This window comes from Balaenoptera ricei, chromosome 14 (genome assembly GCF_028023285.1).
Source record: "Balaenoptera ricei isolate mBalRic1 chromosome 14, mBalRic1.hap2, whole genome shotgun sequence".
NCBI lineage: Eukaryota > Metazoa > Chordata > Mammalia > Artiodactyla > Balaenopteridae > Balaenoptera > Balaenoptera ricei.
Window position 1 is genome coordinate 872605 of NC_082652.1, and position 18489 is coordinate 891093.

Here is an 18489-nt window from a genome sequence, read left to right on the forward strand (position 1 = left end):
CACTGTACCTGGAGGCCTTTCTGTCCCTCTAATATACGTTAAACTCCCTGGAGCATTTGGAGGGCATTTGGGAGAACCACAAGTCTACCACATCGAAGTGCAACTTTAAACCCGTGTAACTTTAATTTTCACAACTGAAAACCCAGCTATCCATCTGCAAATAGCCCTTTCCTCCAAGAACTGCCTCCACAGAGATCCTGCCTTATTAGCAGACGTGGCATTTGCAGAGAGCTTTTCATTTCTGAAACACTCTGCTAAAAGTAATTAATTAATCCTCCTCATGAAGCTGAAAGGCAGGTAAATACCAGGCTCTCGCTTGGAAGGACAGCGGACCACGTGGCGAATCTCGCCAGGCAGGGTCAGAGAACTGCCCCAGCGCCCCCCCCCCCCGCCCCCGCTGTCCCTGCCTGAGCTTGGCCCCCTGTCCCCCTGTAGCATTCGTCTCTCTGGTTGCCCCGTCAGTGGGCTGCTCACGACCACGTTGAACTCCAGCTTGGTGACGGGCCCTCGGGCAGCACCTCATCCTTGCGGTAGACAAGGCCGCCTCTGGGGCGAAGCTGCACCTGCTGGCCTCTCGGACTCCTGCAAGGAGAATCCGCAACCGAGAGCCCATGTCCTCTAGCCCCTCTCCTCTCCGGCTTCATTGCCTACACTGCCCCCATCTCTCTACTCCAGCCCCCTGGCCCGCTCCCCAAGTGCACCAGCACGTCCCAGGGGCTCAGCGCTGGCTGCTCTCTCTGCGTGGAACGCCCGCCCCCCCCCCCATCTCTCCCACCACCTGCTACATCCTACACCTCGTGGTCATCACCCAGGGCAACTTACACCAGGCATCCTATTTAAAAGTGCAATTCCAAACCACCCTTACTTACTCTCTTTTCCCACCACAACAACTAACACCTCCTAATATATTATATCACTTATTTACACATTATTGTCTGTCCCCTGACCCTCACCCAGTCAGGGCCACCACATACTGTTGTGTAGGTTGTGCACTGCACAACAGTACCTGGTAGCCTTTCTGTCCCTTCCGTGTATCCTAAGTTCCCTGAGGCGTGGATTTTTTTTTCTTTTCTAGTTGGTGAATGTACTCTGCTGTGTTAAAACAGGGTGTGGCACATGACAGGTCCTCAGTTCATGCTTGTAAATGAACGTGTGGCCACCCGTGCGGGGAAGGAGGGCCGGGAAGTGGGATGGGCTGGAGGGGGAGGCCGAGCTGTGAAGGGACAGACTGAGCTGACCCACAGGGCCTCTGGAGCCAGGACGGCCCCGTAGAGGTGTCGGAGATTGGGCCCAATCCGTGTGCCCGTATCCCTGGTGTCCATCAGTCCTTAGCCACGGGCTGCCCCGGGAAGGGCGAGACCTCGGCAGGCGGGTCTGCAGCCCAGGCGACCCCGGGGCTTTCAGAGGTGAAGCCCTTGGATCCGCCGTCCGCAGGCGCCATCAGACCCGGGTGTGGCCACCTCCCTGGAGGAGGCCTGGCTCCGGCCCCCCGACCTGGGGGAATGGGACGGGGGGTCCCGGCACCCATGCCCTTCCCCACGGGCATGCACCGCCCCGCAGGGCCGAGCCCGCCCTCTCGCGGATCCGGGAGGACCGGCGGCGCATCGTCCTGCCGGCCATCGACAACATCAAGTACGACACGTTTGAGGTGCAGCAGTACGCCAGCGCGGCCCACGGCTACAACTGGGGGCTCTGGTGCATGTACATCATTCCGCCCCAGGACTGGCTGGACCGCGGCGACGAGGCAGCGCCCATCAGGTGAGCCGAGCCCGGGGCCCCGGGGGCAGGGCCTGCCCTGGGAGGAGCCAGGACAGCGTGAGGCGGCGTGGGGCGGGGCTGCCGCAGGGGGCTGGGGGGCTGGAGGGACGGGGCGTGCTCCTGTGCAGAAAGCCGGGGCCTGGCGCCACGTGGGGAAGTAAGTGTGGTGGGATGCAGCGTCCGCCCAGATGTGCAGAGGGACAGGGTGATGTGATGGGGAAACTTGGGAGCGGCTCCAGTTTGTGACCTGAGAGATGACGAGGTCGGGCGGGGGAGAGGGCGGGAGAGGGAGGGAGGCAGACAGACAGACAGACAGAGCTAACATCCAAAGAGAAAGAGCCAGTAAAAGAGACTGAGAAAAGGAAAACAGACATGGAGAGAGCAGAACAGGGGACACACCAAAGAGAGTGAGAGGGAACAAGAAAGAGAGATGAACAGAGGAAGACAGAGTCAGGGTAGGGGGCAGGGAGACCAAGAGACAAAACTGGGAAGGTGTCATGAGCAGAGAGGAAGAGAGATGCAGAGATGGAGAGAGGGAGGGAAAGGAGACAGAGACCCAGACAGAACGAGGGAGAGACAGACACACAGACAGACAGAGGCAGAGACAGCACCACAAGAGTCAAAAACACGAGCCGGGGAGCAGAGCAGAGACCTGGAGACCACAGATGCTGTGTGTGCTACAGAGACCCCAGGCGTTTCAGCAGACCCCAGAGATTGTCCTGAAAAGCGTTTATTTTATTTTGAATCGGTTCCCAAACATGAAAACGGAGAGATTTTCACATGTTAAAAATACACAACCCAGGGACTTCCCTTGTGGTGCAGTGGTTAAAACTCCACGCTCCCAATGCAGGGGGCCCAAGTTCGATCCCTGGTCAGGGAACTAGATCCCACATGCATGCCGCAACTAAGAGATTGCATGCCACAACTAAGGAACCCGCCTGCTCCAACTAAGACCCGGCACAGCCAAATAAATAAATAAATAAAATATTAAAAAATAATACACAATCCAGGGCTTCCCTGGTGGCACAGTGGTTGGGAATCCACCTGCCAATGCAGGGGACACGGGTTCGAGCCCTGGTCCGGGAAGATCCCACATGCTGCAGAGCAATGAAGCCCGTGCGCCACAACTACTGAGCCTGCGCTCTAGAGCCCGCGAACCACAGCTACTGAAGCCCGCATGCCACAACTACTGAAGCCCGTACGCCTAGAGCCCGTGCTCCGCAACAAGAGAAGCCACCGCAGTGAGAAGCCCACGCACCACAACGAAGAGTAGCCCCCACTCACTGCAACTAGAGAAGCCCATGTGCAGCAGTGAAGACCCCATGCAGCCAAAAATAAATAAATAAAATTTAAAAATTAAAAAAAAACCACAACCCAGCATCTTTATAAAAATGGGAAGGGGGCTTTCCTGGTGGCGCAGTGGTTGAGAATCTGCCTGCCAATGCAGGGGACACGGGTTCGAGCCCTGGTCTGGGAAGATCCCACATGCCGCGGAGCAACTGGGCCCGTGAGCCACAGTTACTGAGCCTGCGCGTCTGGAGCCTGTGCTCCGCAACAAGAGAGGCCGCGATAGTGAAAGGCCCGCGCAGCGCGATGAAGAGTGGCCCCCGCTTGCCGCAACTAGAGAAAGCTCTCGCACAGAAACGAAGACCCAACACGACCATAAATTAAAAAAAATAAAATAAAATAATTAAAAAAAAAAAAAAATGGGAAGGTGCACATTCTCACAAGGCAGCAGTCCCTGGGGCTGAGAAGCAGTCCCCTGTCTAAACAGGGCGGTGGTCTCCAGTTCCCGAAATCCCCACCACTCCCCATTGTCTCCCTGACGCTCTGCCTTCCTGCCTGCGCTGTCATTTCTTGCACCTGGCTCGCTTTGTTTGTTTCCATCACCGACTGAGCTTCTGTAGCCCTTCCTTCCACTTCCCTAGTCTGCTGAGCCCCTGGGAAATCTATGTTTCAAAATCTAGTGGGGCTACCACTTTCTCCTGGGGGCTCAGCAGGATGGAGGTATTTTTTTCCTGGAGTGAATGTGCCTCTGCAGGATCTGCTGACCCCTTGGAGCCTTGGCCAGGTCTCCCCCTGTAGAGGTTTGGATTTTAGGGCCTCGGGCTGGGACCCCTCCTGCCTCATCTGTACAAACCGATGTGTCCCTGCTGAAACAAGCCACTCTGCCCGCAAGCGACCAAGACCATCCCTCATTGCGCCTTTGAAAGCTCTCTCCTCCCCTAGGAGTGTCTTACGGGGGCTTCCGGGCACCTACGCTCCATTAGCAAAGAGCCGTCCAGTGAGAAATGAAGTCTCAAGCAGCCTGGACGCCGCGAGCTGCGGGAAGGCTGCTCTGGCCAGACTGTGTGTTGTCCCAAACGCCGCGCCTTGCTGGCATCCTCTGGAGAGCGCTGGAAAACCCTGATGCCCAAATCCCAAATAAAAAATGGGCGAAGGCCTTGCACAGACACTGCGCACAAGAAGGTAGACAAAACGCTAGCACACTCACAGAAAAACGCCCACCGCGGAGTCGCACAGTGTCCCAGTGAGGCGCCCTGCACGCCTGCTGGAATGGACAGACACACCAGTGGCAGCGGGGGCTGGTGACACGGAGTTGCCGGAACTCTCAGCGCGGCCAGTGGGAGAAGGCATCGGCAAGACCACTTCGTAAAACTGGCAGTTTCTCAAAGAGGTAAAAACACTTCCTGTATGACCAGCCGCTCTGCCACAGGTATTTTCCCAAAAGAAATGAAAACACACGTCTACAAAAGACAGACGCGAATGTTTGTGGTGGCAGCTTATTCACGATAGTCCCGAATTGGACCCAAGTGTCCACCAACAGGTGAGTAGATAAACGAAGCATAACCTATCTATGTAACGGGAGACTTCTCAGAGCTAAAAGGGAATAAACGGTTATGCCCATAACAGTGCGGGTGAAACGCAAAATGGCGAAACAGAGGCAAAAGAGCCAGATACAAAGGAGCACGTAGTGTGTGACCTGATGCCCAGAGAAGCCCAGAGAACGCAGTCCCCGGGTGGAGGGCCGGGGAGCCGGGATGGGCGCGTTCTCCGTCTGGACTGCGACGGAGTTACCCGGTGTTACCTCCGTCAGACCACTCGGACCACACGCTTTCAAGGGCTGTGTCCTGTTGCGTGTAAATTTACCTTTGCTGAGTTGATTTTTTAAATGAATTTCAAAACATACAAAAAAGTAATAATTCCAATGCCCAAGCTGCTTACCATGCCAGTTAAATTAGCATCTCTGAGCCGGGACCAGGAGGGTTCCAGCCACAGAGAAGGGCGCCAGCTAATGTGAGCTGAAGGGGCTCTGGGGAGGAACCAGCAGGAAAGCCAGACAGCTCCCCGACACTGCGGACGGGTGTCCCTCCACCTCAGTCAGTCCCCGGAACAGAGGTGGCAATGGCTGAACTTGGGCCACAAACCCCTGCCCCCATCTTTCCTGGAAGCAGATGGGAGAAGGGGTCCGCCAATGACCCGCTGACCTTCACAGAGGGGAAGGTCTGGGGACTCACCGTCCCATAGGGAGTATGTGCAAGGAGAGAGGCGGTCTCCCTAAAAGATGTTGGGGTGTTTATAAGAAGGCTGAGATGGAAGGCTGGGTGCAGCAGACAGCTGTGTCCGCATCCTGACCCCCAGAGCCCATGAATGCGACCTCATTGGGAAAAGGATCTTTGCAGATGTAATTAGGATCTTGTGATGGGGAGATTACCTTGGATCACCCGGCTGGGCCCTGAATGCTGTCATGAGTGCCCTTAGGAGAGACACACACAGAAGAGCAAAGGCCACGCCACTCTGGAGTCAGGGACGGGAGGGATGCAGCCAGAAGCCAAGGGACACCTGGGGCCACCAGGAGCTGGAAGAGGCAGGAAGGACCCTTCCCTGGAGCCTCCAGAGAGAGTGCAGCCCTGTCCGACACACCTTGACCTCAGACTTCTGGCCTCAAGAGCTTTGAGAGGACAGATATCTCTTGTCTGAAGTCCCAGTTTATGGTACTTCTTTTCGCAGCCACGGGAAATGAACACGCTGGGGAACCAAAAATGGCCAATGTCCAGAACAGGCCCTCTGCAGAGCCCTGCTCCAAGACTGGAAGGTCCTAAGCCTTGCTGGGCATCTGCCAGGAGGGTGTCCCCGTGGGGATGGAGCTGACATACAGCCATGCTGAGATGAGACCACGGTGGCAGTGTGGAGCCGATGCTGCGTGTGACAATCACAAACATTCTGCGGCTCCACGCGGAGCCACCATCACGGCCGGTTCCCGAACTGCGTCCTCAACGTGCATGAGTGCAGCCCGTGGGGAAGCAGACTCCTGACAAGGGCCTCTCAAGGCTGCCTGCGGGGCTGATGGCCAGCTGGCCCGTGTGATGGCTTTAACCACGCCCAGCCAAGGCTCCCTGGAAATCAGGTGTGGTGTGTCCCTCGGGGAAGAGAGGAAGCCGACCGGCGCCTCCCCAGACCCCGCCTGGCCCTCAGCAGCCTCCATGCCGGGACTCACTGCCCTGCCTGTGATGCTTCAGGATGGCCCCCCAGACCCCCGGCCCCTCTTCTTGGGGAGAGAAGAAGTCACTCTGAATCTCCCATCTCACTGTGCACGGCACTGAGCCAAGAGTGGCGTAACCGCGTCCTTCAAGTTCTAGAAAGGGCCGCCTCTGAGTTACAGCGTGTTGCCTTGATTGTACCATGTATGTTTTGAAATTGGAACCGATGTTTACACTTAAGAGATTTCACATGAAATTGATATCTACTCTCTGAAAAGTAGAAGATTCTGGAAACCCAGGCCCCCATTCCTACCTGGTGACGGTGCACTGGAGCTGAGTTGCTAGTGACCCCCCGGGAGGGGCAGCGCCGCAGTCCCCACTGCTCCCAGCAGCCTGCTTCACACGGCCCTCGGGCTGGAGGGTCCGGAGTAACAGGACCCCAGGGGCAGCCTCGAGGCCCTCTGCGTCCAAGGTTGTTATCCAGCGGACGGCCCTCCTCGCCCCCTTCTCACAACGTCCCCGCCACAGCAGAGCCCTCGGGAGAAGCCCTGGCGCCCCAGTGCCTGCAGAAAAGGCTCCTGGCCACCCTCTGATGGAGCCCCTCACCCTGCACATCCCGAGACCCTGACCCCAGGCTGGGAAACTGCATCCCCGGGGACAGCGCGGGCCTGGAAGGGTCTCTCCTGAAAACCGCTCTGGGATTTCTCGTTTCCCTTGGACCTGGGCGCGGAGCCGCTGCCCTTCTCCTGAAGGACGCAGCTCGCACACCCGCCCTGGAGCCCGGGTGGGAAATTAGCCCGGGAGAGGCTGGCGTGTAAAGATTCCCTTTAGGAAGTTTCCCTACCATTCATTATCCTTGAAGCTCAAGGAAGAAAAAAGAGTGAAAAGAAGGCTTGGATTGCTGGAGGGAAATATCTCAGTCTTGACAGAAGGAGAAAGACGGCTTCCCCTGCGCGTGGAAAGGGGAGGGAGGGGCCCGCGGGCCCGGTGTGGGCCCAGGGGTCCTGCATGCTGGGGGCGGCTGGCCGCACGCGTGAACCGTGTCATTGAAATGGAGCTATTTCCCGGGTCTGAAGGAGGTCAAAATGGGACCCGTGACCAGTGGCGTGTTTGTCCCCGTCTCCGCGTGGCTCTGAGCTGCTAGCGGGGCGCGGGTGCGGAGCATCTTGGCTGTGTCGTATGGACCCCCGCCTCGGGGAGAGCCGTGCAGCCCCTTGGCGCACGCGGCTCGCATCTTCCAGGGGCCGTGGAGCTCGTGCGAGGGTTTGCACCCCGTCCCCCGGAAGGGAGTCCAGATCTGGGCCAGTGTGTCTGGTGGACGCGGAAGGACCGTGGGTGTAAGCCGGCTACCAGTGGGGCCAGAGGAGCCCGGAGGAAAGGGGGATGCTCTGGGGGTGGCAGAGGGGCCCCCCCAGCACCCAGTCCCCCCCACCAAGCAGGGGAGCGTGGAACGCGGCCCCAAGTAACACACGCACACTCACACACACATGCACAAAGTCACACACAGATGCACACACGTGCATAGAGGTGCACACACAGATACAAATGCAAGCACACAGACACGTGTACACACTCACACACCCACAACCACACATAGACCCACCCACCCAGACACACACGCACGCACACACATGCGCACAAGACCACACATAGACCCGCGTGCGCACACACACTCACATGTAATTGCTTCTCTGGTCACGGTGGTAGGATAGTGACATTTTCCTTGCTGACTTGTCACCCTCTCCTGAGGGTCACTTCCCGTGGTGCTGGGGGGTTTGGTAAGCACCTCGCCTGCTGGGTAAGTAACAGTCCATCAAAGGGAGGGCTCGAAATTCATTCGACCGTCTACACTGATGGACTCTAAGTTGATTTCCCTTTGGCCACTATAACTCACGCTGCAGTGCACAGCTTTGTGCGAATAGCTTTTGGATTAGTCTCCTGGGATAAATGCCAGCTGTGGAATCAGGGGATAAAATAATAACAGCAAACGGTTCCCAGGCTCCAGACACTCCTCTATGCGGTTTTCATCTGCACAGCAGCCTGTGGAGGAGGCACCGGCCTGCCTCTCATGTTACGGGTGGGGAAGCTGAGCACAGAGCAGCTGAGTGGCTTGCCCGAGGTCACACAGCCGGTGCGCGCCGAGCCGGGTCGCCGTTGCATCACTGCACAGGTATTGTTGGCTCCCTATTCATAGCTCTGGACTTTTCCAAGACAGTTGAGCCAACCCACACCAGTTCCTCCACAAACTCGCCACCAGTGCGTGTGGCCCCTGCACCCGGTTCGGCAGCGAGTCTGCAAGATTCTGCACATGCCTTCCCTGTGCCTGTGCTGATTGCCTGGCCATGCCCTGCCTGCGAGCACGTGTTCTTCCTCAAGACGCCAAGAGCAGATGACTCTCTAGTCCCTTGTCACTCTCCTGAAGGCTGAAGGACCCATTCGTGATCTTAATTTTATCCGCTCCCATTTATACAGAACTCCAGGATTCCATGGACTCGAGGATGTGTATTGTCTATGTGTGGGTGTCTGGGTGTGTCTCTGTGTGTGCATGTGTTGTATGTGTATCTGTGTGTGTGTTCACTGCAGGTGTGGGCCTGTGTTTATGTGTGCGGGGGGTGCACATGTGTGTTTCTCTGGGTGTTATGTGTGTATATATATATGTGTGTCTGCATGTACCTGTGTGCATTTGGGTGTGTACGTGTAGGTCTGTGTGTATGTGTATCTATCTGTGGGCACGTTTGTGGGACCATGTACGTGTATTACATGTGTCTGTATATCTGTACATCTGTTTGTTGGGTGTGTGTCTGTCCTTGTAGGGGGTGTGTTGCGTGTGTGTCTACATGTGTCCGCGTGTGCCCGTATGTCTGTTGCATGTGTGTATTTGTGCATGCGTGTGTGTTGTGTGTATCCATGCATCTGTGTGTATCCGCATGTCTGTTGCCTTTACAAGGCAGGAACCCAGGTGAGGACCCTTTGCAGAGATGCTGCTTGCTATATCCCGGCACGCTGCACTTCAGCCCCGATAGAAGGATGCCCCCAGGACGACAAGTCTACCCCTGCCCGGCCGAACCTGAGAACCCCTCGCCCTGGCTGTTTTCTGTAAACACAGCAAGAATTTCTCATGCAAATCAATTCAGTGCCAGCTGATTCTGCTTCCATCGCCTTCTGAGTTTAAGTTTACTTTGGAACTCTGAGCAGTAATAAAAAAATTATTACTAGCTACAACAGACTAGGCAGGGATTTGGTATTAAATTCACCAGAGATCACCTGAGAGTTTTGTGTCGTTAAGAAAATGAGAAATGTCTGTCTTCGTTGGCGAACTATAACTTAACCGGTCAAACGCTCGCTATTACACATCACAGATGACATTAAAATTTCGTTGCTGTTAGATTTGTGCCTCAAATGTCATGACTGAACAAATTGGATCTTTTTACAAATAAAAGGATAATCACCTTTTAATGCCTCTGTTATTCTTGGACAACTCATGGGCATTTGCTTCTGATGTCCTAGTCACATTTAAAAGAAATGCTTCTTTTAAATTGTGATTGAGAACAATTTATCATGGCGTTTTCATGAGTGACTTCATACCTGTGGGAGCAGCGGGAGGGCACAGCGGGGGGAACAGAGGAGGAAACAGCCTTAGCCTTCAGCCTTGCCAGGACCACAGGGGCCTTCGGGGACAATGGGGAGCCTTTTTAAAAATTTATTTGTTTTATTTATTTATTTTTGGCTGCATTGGATCTTCTTTGAGGTGCGAGGACTTCTCGCTGCGGTGGCTTCTCTTGTTGCAGAGCACAGGCTGTAGGCACGCGGACTTCAGTAGTTGTGGCTCGCGGGCTCTCGAACGCGGGCTCAGTAGTTGTGGCACACGGGCTTAGTTGCTCCGCGGCATGTGGGATCTTCCTGGAACAGGGATCGAACCCTTGTCCCCTGCATTGGCAGGCGGATTCTTAATCACTGCGCCACCAGGGAAGCCCCATTGGGGAGCCTTTACTAGTCCTCTCGGAGCTCGGAAGAAACTAAGCCCTCAGCCTACAAAGGAGGTGTCTTTGTTTTGAGGGAAACACGTCCTTCAAAAGCTTGGAAGGTCCTGCTTTCTTACAAAACAGAGACTGTGCGTACTTCTTGCTAGCAAGATATTTTTCCGTTCTCTTTCCTTTCTCTTTTTTATCCCCTCCAGCTAATAGGCACTCGATATATCCTGCATTCATGATGTGACTGTATCATGAATGAATGAATGAGTCAGCAAATGTGCAGTTCTGTTCACAGTGACACCGTCCACTTGTCTCTGCCACTCTGTCTCACCATGTCCTGCGTTGATCACCGCTGCTCCATGAGACCAGTGGAGGTCTCAACACCGATAGATTGTTAATGCATTTTAGAAAAAACTATAACCAGCACATTGACACATGATTTTACAGATACAATTGCTTGGGACAAGGCAAGATTTACTGACATTTTAAAAATATGTAGCTGTAAATAGAATTATTATAGGAATAATAGTACAGTTGGCAGTCTTTTGCAGACAGCTGCACAGGTTGTGTACTGTACAACTTCAAGGTGTGTCATTCAGAGAGAGTCTGATATTGAGGAGGTTCCGTAGAGTTGAGCAGTGCACAGCCTGTGCAACTGCCCATTACAGCCCTGACTACTGATACACAGATAAAATAATGAAGGAGGTAGGCAAGTGACTGATGGTCAGGGCAACTAAACAACTCATTGGGTAAACAGATTTTTAAAAATTTACACTAAGTTGACTGAATTGAATACTGGTTTTTGTCATCTCTGAGGGATGCAAAGACAAGTCCTAGGCAGCCCTGGGCACAGTGACCAAGCGGAGGCGAGGAGCGCAGGGATGAGGTGTGAGGACTTGGAGAGAGGATGGTGAGCCCACCCAGGCTGTGGGGGTCCGGGGCCACACACCAGCAACCAGCTCACGCACTGTCTGCTTCCCTCCAGAACCCCGGCCATGATCGGCTGCTCCTTCGTGGTGGACCGGGAGTACTTCGGGGACATCGGCCTGCTGGACCCGGGCATGGAGGTGTATGGTGGGGAGAACATCGAGCTGGGCATGAGGGTAAGTATCACTGCCTGGCCACCGAGGCCTCTTGAGGGGACCGTCTGCCGAGCAGACCTGTTGGCCTGGCTAGTCCGTGAGCTGCATGTTACCAGTAAGGGGGACGTAAGGCCCCAAAACTTAGGTCAGTGTAAGAAACCTCGATGGCAACGGGACTGGGAAACATTATGAATATGGTAACAAGAGATTGTGTTTTGGATGTGACTTTATTTCTCAAGCCACACGTTCTGTTGCATTACACTAAAGTGGGGGCTGGTGGGGGTGGGGTGGATATTGTAAAAGCTGGTCCTGGGCTTGGGGAGTTTGCGCGATGGCAACGAGGAGACCCACCCTGTTTCGTGGGCTTGTCTTGGTGGATGTGTGTAAAGCAGGGTGCAGATGGGGTTGTGAGCATCCGAATTCCCCACGGCTGCTCCTGGGGGGGGGGGCAGCTTGTAGAGGAGGCTCCAGAGAGGATGTTTTCTTCTAGGAATTTTATGATTCCAGGTCTTATGCTCAAAGCTTTAGTCCATTTTGAGTTAATTTTTCTGTATGGTGTAAGATAGTGGTCCAGTTTTACTCTTTAGCATGGAGCTGTCTGGTTTTCCCAGCACCATTTATTGAGGAGACTATCTTTTCCTCATTGTATATTCTTGGCTCCTTTGTTGTAAATTAATTGACAATGTGTGCATGGGTTTATTTCTGGGTTCTGTATTCTGTTCCACTGATCTATGGAATGTTTTTATGCCAATGCCATATGTTTTGATTCTTGTAGCTTTGCAATGTAGTTTGAAATCAGGGAGTGTGTTGCCTCCAGCTTTGTTCTTCTTTCTCAAGATTGCTCTGGGGTCTTTGTGGTTCCATACAAATTATAGGATTGGTTGTTCTATTTCTGAGGAAAAATGTCATTGGCATTTTGATAGGGATGTACTCAATCTGTAGATTGCTTTGGGTAGTACGGTCATTTTAACAACATTTTTCCAATCCATGAGCGTGGATACTTTTCCATTTATTTGTGTCTTCTTCAACTTCTTTCATCAATGTCTTGTAGTTTTCAGTGTGCAGGCCTTTCACCTCCTTGGTTCAGTGTATTCTGAGGATAAAATCAGGTTGGGTTCGGAGCCCAGTCAAAGGCTAGTATTCTGGGCTCTGTTCACGGCTCAGCGGAACGGTCACAGCATGATTAACGTGACGGGACACAGCCCATCCGGAGAGGGATGGGCAGGGCTTTCAAGGACTGTGGACCTGGAGTGCCAAAGGACCCTGCTCCCAGGAGAGTTCAGGTTTGAGCCCTCAGCACCAGGTCATGGGTTACGACCAGATCACCAGGTCACCAGGTCACCAATTCCTTGCCCTTCATGCGCAAACGCTCCTTCTGAGGTGCGGTGACCCCGCTCCACACAGAATGCTCAGAGGCCCAGGATGGGGAAGCAGCTTAGCCATTGGTACCAGGAGCCGGAACGCAGACCCACACTAGCTCAAGCCTCACTAACCAGCTGGTTAGCTGTCTCTGCCCAGTGGCGACACCAGAGCCCGCAAATCAAAGAGTTTTTGACACTGGATCTGTTAGCCTTGACAGAGTGCCGTCACCCGGGAGGCCTAAAGCCACGGCCCCCTCCTCTTACTGCACTGAGGCTGGAGTCTGAAGTCTCCGGGGCTGCGCCCCCTGGGGGCTCCCAGGGAGGGTCCTTCCTGCCTCTCCCAGCTCCCGGTATTTGCTGTCAAGCCTGGTGCTTGTAGATGCGACGCTCCAGTCACAGGGCCGTCTTCTCCCTGTGTCTTTACGTCCCCTCCCTCTGTGTGCTCCCCATTAGGAGGACACCGGTCACGCTGGATTAGGGCCCACCTGAGTGACCTTGTTTCAACCTGATTACCCCTTTATTTATTTATTTTTTAAAGAAACACTGTTTTAAGTTTTCTCTCTCTTTTTTTTAGACCTATTTTTTAAAATAAATTTATTTATTTATTTATTTATTTATATTTTGGCTGCACTGGGTCTTCATTGCTGCGCACGGACTTTCTCTAGTTGCGGTGAACGGGGGCTACTCTTCGTTCCGGTGTGCAGGCTTCTCATTGCGGTGGCTTCTCTTTGTTGCGGAGCACGGGCTCTAGGTGCGCGGGCTTCAGTAGTTGTGGCTCACGGGCTCTAGGTGCGCGGGCTTCAGTAGTTGTGGTGCACGGGCTTAGTCGCTCTGCGGCATGTGGGATCTTCCTGGACCAGGGCTCGAACCCGTGTCCCCTGCATTGGCAGGCGGATTTTTAACCACTGCGCCACCAGGGAAGCCCCTGATTATTCTTAATTATCAGCATTGCCAGTACCAAGAGCGTCCCATCCAGGGGCAGAGTACCTTAGGCAGCTGTTGGTGCCCCAGTTGGTGATGCCCTCCCTCCAGGGGAAGGTGACTGAGCTTGGTCATGGGTCCAAACTGTGAAGCAGGGCAGCTCCAACGGCCTGGAAATGACGGGTGGCCCACGGGGCTCTGGCTGTGTGGGAGCGAGGCTGCCAGCAGCTGGGAAGCCAGAGCCGGAGGTCAGGGATGTGAACCCCACGTTGTCACCTCTGACCTCACTCCCGTGTCCTCCTGCCCCTCTTCAGAGAGGCCAAGACTCAGGGTTTGGGGATGGCCAGTGAACTGACCAAGTCCTGCAGCAGCAGATGGGCCATGAGCTGCCCACCCACCAGTAACCAAGCCTGAGGTTCAGAGCTGTTTCTGGATTTAAAACAAGAGGAAGCCAGCGTGTGCAGTGCCTTCCCAATCTTTAGGACATTCTATGGGACACGAATCATAATTAGCCGTGGTGCTGAGTCCTGATGATACCGACCGGGGTTCTTGACCTTCCCCCGTCAACAGAAATCGGCCTGGGGCCAGACAAGAAATTCAGGCAAGGCTTTACTGGGGCCCCTGGGCTCTTGACCTTCCCCCGTCAACAGAAATCGGCCTGGGGCCAGACAAGAAATTCAGGCAAGGCTTTACTGGGGCCCCTGGGTTCTTGACCTTCCCCCGTCAATAGAAATCGGCCTGGGGCCAGACAAGAAATTCAGGCAAGGCTTTACTGGGGCCCCTGCTGCAGCAGGCGGGAGAGGGGACAAACAACAGCTTCCCTTGCTTGCCTGCTCCCTGAGGGAGGGGGGAGGGGGTGCCAGCTGGTTCCTTATATGGGGTGAGGGTAGGGGTGTGCTGGGGGGGTCGGGCTGGAGGCGTGGCTCAGGTGCTCTGCCCGCCCCTATGGTGGTGCTGAGTGCAGGGGGCATGCGCAGTGCCCTGCTTTTGCCCCCAACCCCCTGCTTTTACTCCTGGCTCTTCAGAAGTGGCAGTTGGGGTTTTTTTGGTCTTTTTGTACCTTTTGTCCAGAATTTGCCCCAGCTGCACATGCGTGCATTTATTTTTAGTCCCTTATAGTTTCTTTGTATTTATTGCTGGAGGAGACGTGTGTCCAGGTGCAAGCACTGCAGCAAAGGGGCCCAGGTTCCAGGTCCCAGCCCATCTCACTGAGGCCCCAGGATGCGGTGACAGCCGCTCTACCACTCAGAGCGCTGAGCAGAGCAGGAGGGGCCGGGAGACCCACCAGGAGGGTGAGGCAGGTCTCTGGGCCTGGTTCTCAGACTCCAGCTGCCTCAGAATCCCTTAGAGTCTCCTTAAAATAGATCACTGGGCCCCAACCCAGAGATGTGGATTCAGTACGGTGGGGTGGAGCCCAGGAATCTTTATTTTTAAATTTATTTATTTATTTATTTTTGGCTGCGTTGGGTGTTTGTTGCTGCACGCGGGCTTTCTCTAGTTGCAGCGAGCGAAGGCCCCTCTTCGTTGCGGTGCACGGGCCTCTCATTGCGGTGGCTTCTCTTGTTGCGGAGCACGGGCTCTAGGCGCGCGGGCTTCAGTAGTTGTGGCTCGCGGGCTCTAGAGCGCAGGCTCAGTAGTTGTGGCGCACGGCCTTAGTTACTCCGCGGCATGTGGGATCTTCCCGGGCCAGGGCTCGAACCCGTGTCCCCTGCATTGGCAGGTGGGTTCTTAACCACTGCGCCACCAGGGAAGCGCAGCCGGGAATCTTAATTTCCAACAAATTCCCAAGGGCCACTGACTCTGCTGGTCCAGGGAACCCACTTTGAGAACCAGCCTCCGCCCGGCCGCCTCTCTGAGGACCATAGGCCAGCCAGGCTTGCTCTGCACTGGGCCTGGAGCATTACTGAGCGCTCTGCAAACGCCCACGGATGGAGGGGGAGGGGCCAGGGGCCAAGCCTCGGGGTCTCCTGTGGCCGAGCTCTGCTGATGTGGGGCTGAACTCTGATTGGTTCGGGGTCCTTGGGATTTTGTGGGTTTTTTCTGGGGTTTCATTTAGGTTTTTGTTTGTCTGTAGGGACTTAGGTCACAGAAAAGATTATTTAAGGCTAGTTTTTAAAAATTTATAGACAGTTTATTGAAGTTACACCTTTCCAAACCTGTTCGCTTTAAGCTTTTAAGTTAAACCTAGAGATCATATTATTGTGGTTATAAATAAAATAAGAACACTCGCCTTCCCCTTTTCTTTGATTAATGCTTGAGTAACTCAGACTGAACAGATTAAATGCTATTAAACAACGATCAGTTCCATTTCTGCCTTTAGTTAATTAAATTTCCTTGAACTTTTAAGATGACACTTATAAATGTGGCATATTTTCTTTCTTCTTTAAGCACCTTGAATGCCTGATATCATTGCAGAAATTCCCCTAAGCGCTTAAAAAACTCTAGTGTGTCTAGTATATTAAACTTATACCAAATCTCAACTTCTCTGAAGCATTTCGGTATTGTTTGCAAATGTTTTAAATTCTCTGACAAGGTCCAATTTTAAATCACAAATTTAGAATCAGTCCTCAGTTATACATGTTAAAATGGAATCAGAGGATTAGCCCGGCAGTCTTCAGTATGCTGACTTTTCTCAAAAGTTTTCGGGTTTTCGTCATTAAAGACAAATCCTTTCCAGTGATTCCTGAACCTGGCAGAAAGTGCCAGTTCTCCGTGTTTGACTGATTCCTCCACCTCTACACTGGATTCTCACCCTTCCCAGTGTTAGAGGATGTCAGCTCGGGAACCACAGTCGGAGTCCCAAGGAAGCTGCAGAGGCCCTGGGGGCTGGGGGAGCCTGGCCGCTGTCCCCGACCCCCGGCCTGGGTGTGGGTAGCAGGGGGCTCAGTGGACATGCGCCTGGGCGGAGGGACCGCCCTGGGGAGGATGAACCACCACTGGAGACGCAAGGCACCCACACGGGGAGGGACAGGGGAGAAGCACCCCGACAGGCCTCTTGCTCCCTGTCTCCTTCCAAACCAGACCCAGCTGGGAGCCTGAGGGCAGGAAGGGACCTGCCTGGAAGGGCGACCGGACCTGCTGGCTTGCCAACCCAGCCAGGTGGGACCGGACAGAGGTCGGGGGCCATGAGGGCGGGAGGAGGAATTTGAGGGCGGGAACCCCCAGGGGCTTGCAGTGGCTCAGGTCGGGGGCAGCGCAGGGTCAGGCAGAAGCCAGCATGGGGGAACCGACAAAGGAGGGAGAAACAGCGGGTGTGGTCAAGGTGAGAAGATGCCAGGTGTCGGGGAGCCGGAGGAGGGCGACAGCCACATGCCGCACGCCGGGGGGGAGAGAGAAATGAGGCTGGACGCCACCGCCGGAATCCAGGAAGCAGGCTGTGTACAGCGTAAGGTTAGGGTTGGGGTCCATCTGAGACCCCGATCTGTCCGAAAGAGAACTTGGTATGGGGGGTGGGGGAGGCACTGCCCTGGGTGTCACCACGTAGGCGCCTGGGAGAGGGAAATGGAGAGACTGGCCAGTCTTCATCCCTGGTGGCACCTGGGTGGGAATATCCTCCTGGAGAATTTTGCAGCATGGGGGACAGCCGAGGCCGCGTGGGGGTCACGGGGTGCTGACCGGCGCAGCGGGAGAGCAGAGCTGGGGAAAGCCCCCGGTCCCAGCTGGTGAGGCAGGGAGGGGTCCAGGTGTGGAAGTTCCCTCGCGCCCAGCTGTAGCTGGGAGCCCTGAGCTCTGTGCACACACGGTGGCTGCGGGTTTGGCCATTAGACCGCGAGGAAGGGCCAGGGTGATACTCACCTGGATGAGTTCTAGCCGGTGGTCACAGTGACAAGGGATTGGGAGGCCAGGCGTTATGTTAGCAGGGAGACAGAAACCCTCCGAGGTGTTGAAGAAGGGGCGTCCAGCAAAAGGAGGCCTGGCAGCAGGCTCTGTCTGGCCCTGGTTCTTTGACCACAGGTGGGTCCCCAACGCCCCTGGGCCTGGGTCTCCGCTTTGTAAAGGGGGCTCTGGGCTCTGCGCTGGGCAGGGTCCCCTTAGCTGTCGGGGAGGGGTCTGGGGTTGGCGTTGCCTGTGGGACATCAGGGGCCGTTTGCTGACTGGGGTGATGCAGGTGTAGGTGTAGATATGGATTAGGTGTGGAAATGGGTATGGATGTAGCTACAGAGGCGTAGATATAGATATTGCTGTAGATCTGGATGTAGATATGGATAGACAGGCATGTGGAATCCATACAGATGATAGAGATAGACATGCATATACAGAATCACACATACTTATGTACATTAAGTGTACAGATGGGCGTATATATGTATATATATTTTTAAACTTTCATTTTTTTCAGTTATAGATATATATACATTCTTTTTTCTATTCTTTTCCATTATGGTTTATCCCAGGATACTGAATATAGTTCCCTGTGCTATACAGTAGGACATGTTGTTTATCCATTCTATATGTAATAGTTTATATCTACTAACCCCAAACTCCCACTCCATCCCTCCTCCACCCCTTTCCCCCTTGGCAACCACAAGTCCATTCTCTTTCATAGATAGGTTCATCTGTGTCGTGTTTTAGGCTCCACATGTAATTGATATCGTATGGTATCTGTCTTTGTCTGACTTACTTCACTTAGTATGATAATCTCTAGTTGCATCCATGTTGCTGCAAATGGCATTATTTCATTCTTTTTTATGGCTGAGTAATATTCCATTGTATATATGTACCACATCTCCTTTATCCATTCATCTGTCGATGGACATTTAGGTTTTTTACATGTCTTGGCTCTTGTGAATAGTGCTGCTATGAACATGGGGGTGCATGTATCTTTTTGCATTAGAGTTTGGTCCGGAAATATGCCCAGGAGTGGGATTGCTGGATCATATGGCAACTCTATTTTTATAAACTTTTATTGTTGACC

At 54.0% G+C, this 18489-nt stretch overlaps 1 protein-coding gene across 3 annotated transcripts in view; it reads left to right on the forward strand.

Annotated features, from left to right (window-relative positions):
• GALNT9 (polypeptide N-acetylgalactosaminyltransferase 9) overlaps window positions 1–18489 on the forward strand; it is a 70556-nt gene that overhangs the window by 23150 nt on the left and 28917 nt on the right. For all 3 annotated transcript variants that reach the window (XM_059893645.1, XM_059893646.1, XM_059893647.1), the window contains exons 4-5: window positions 1561–1758; window positions 11196–11313. In XM_059893645.1, coding sequence (XP_059749628.1) covers window positions 1561–1758; window positions 11196–11313 — 316 coding nt within the window. The remainder of the gene's footprint in view (window positions 1–1560; window positions 1759–11195; window positions 11314–18489) is intronic.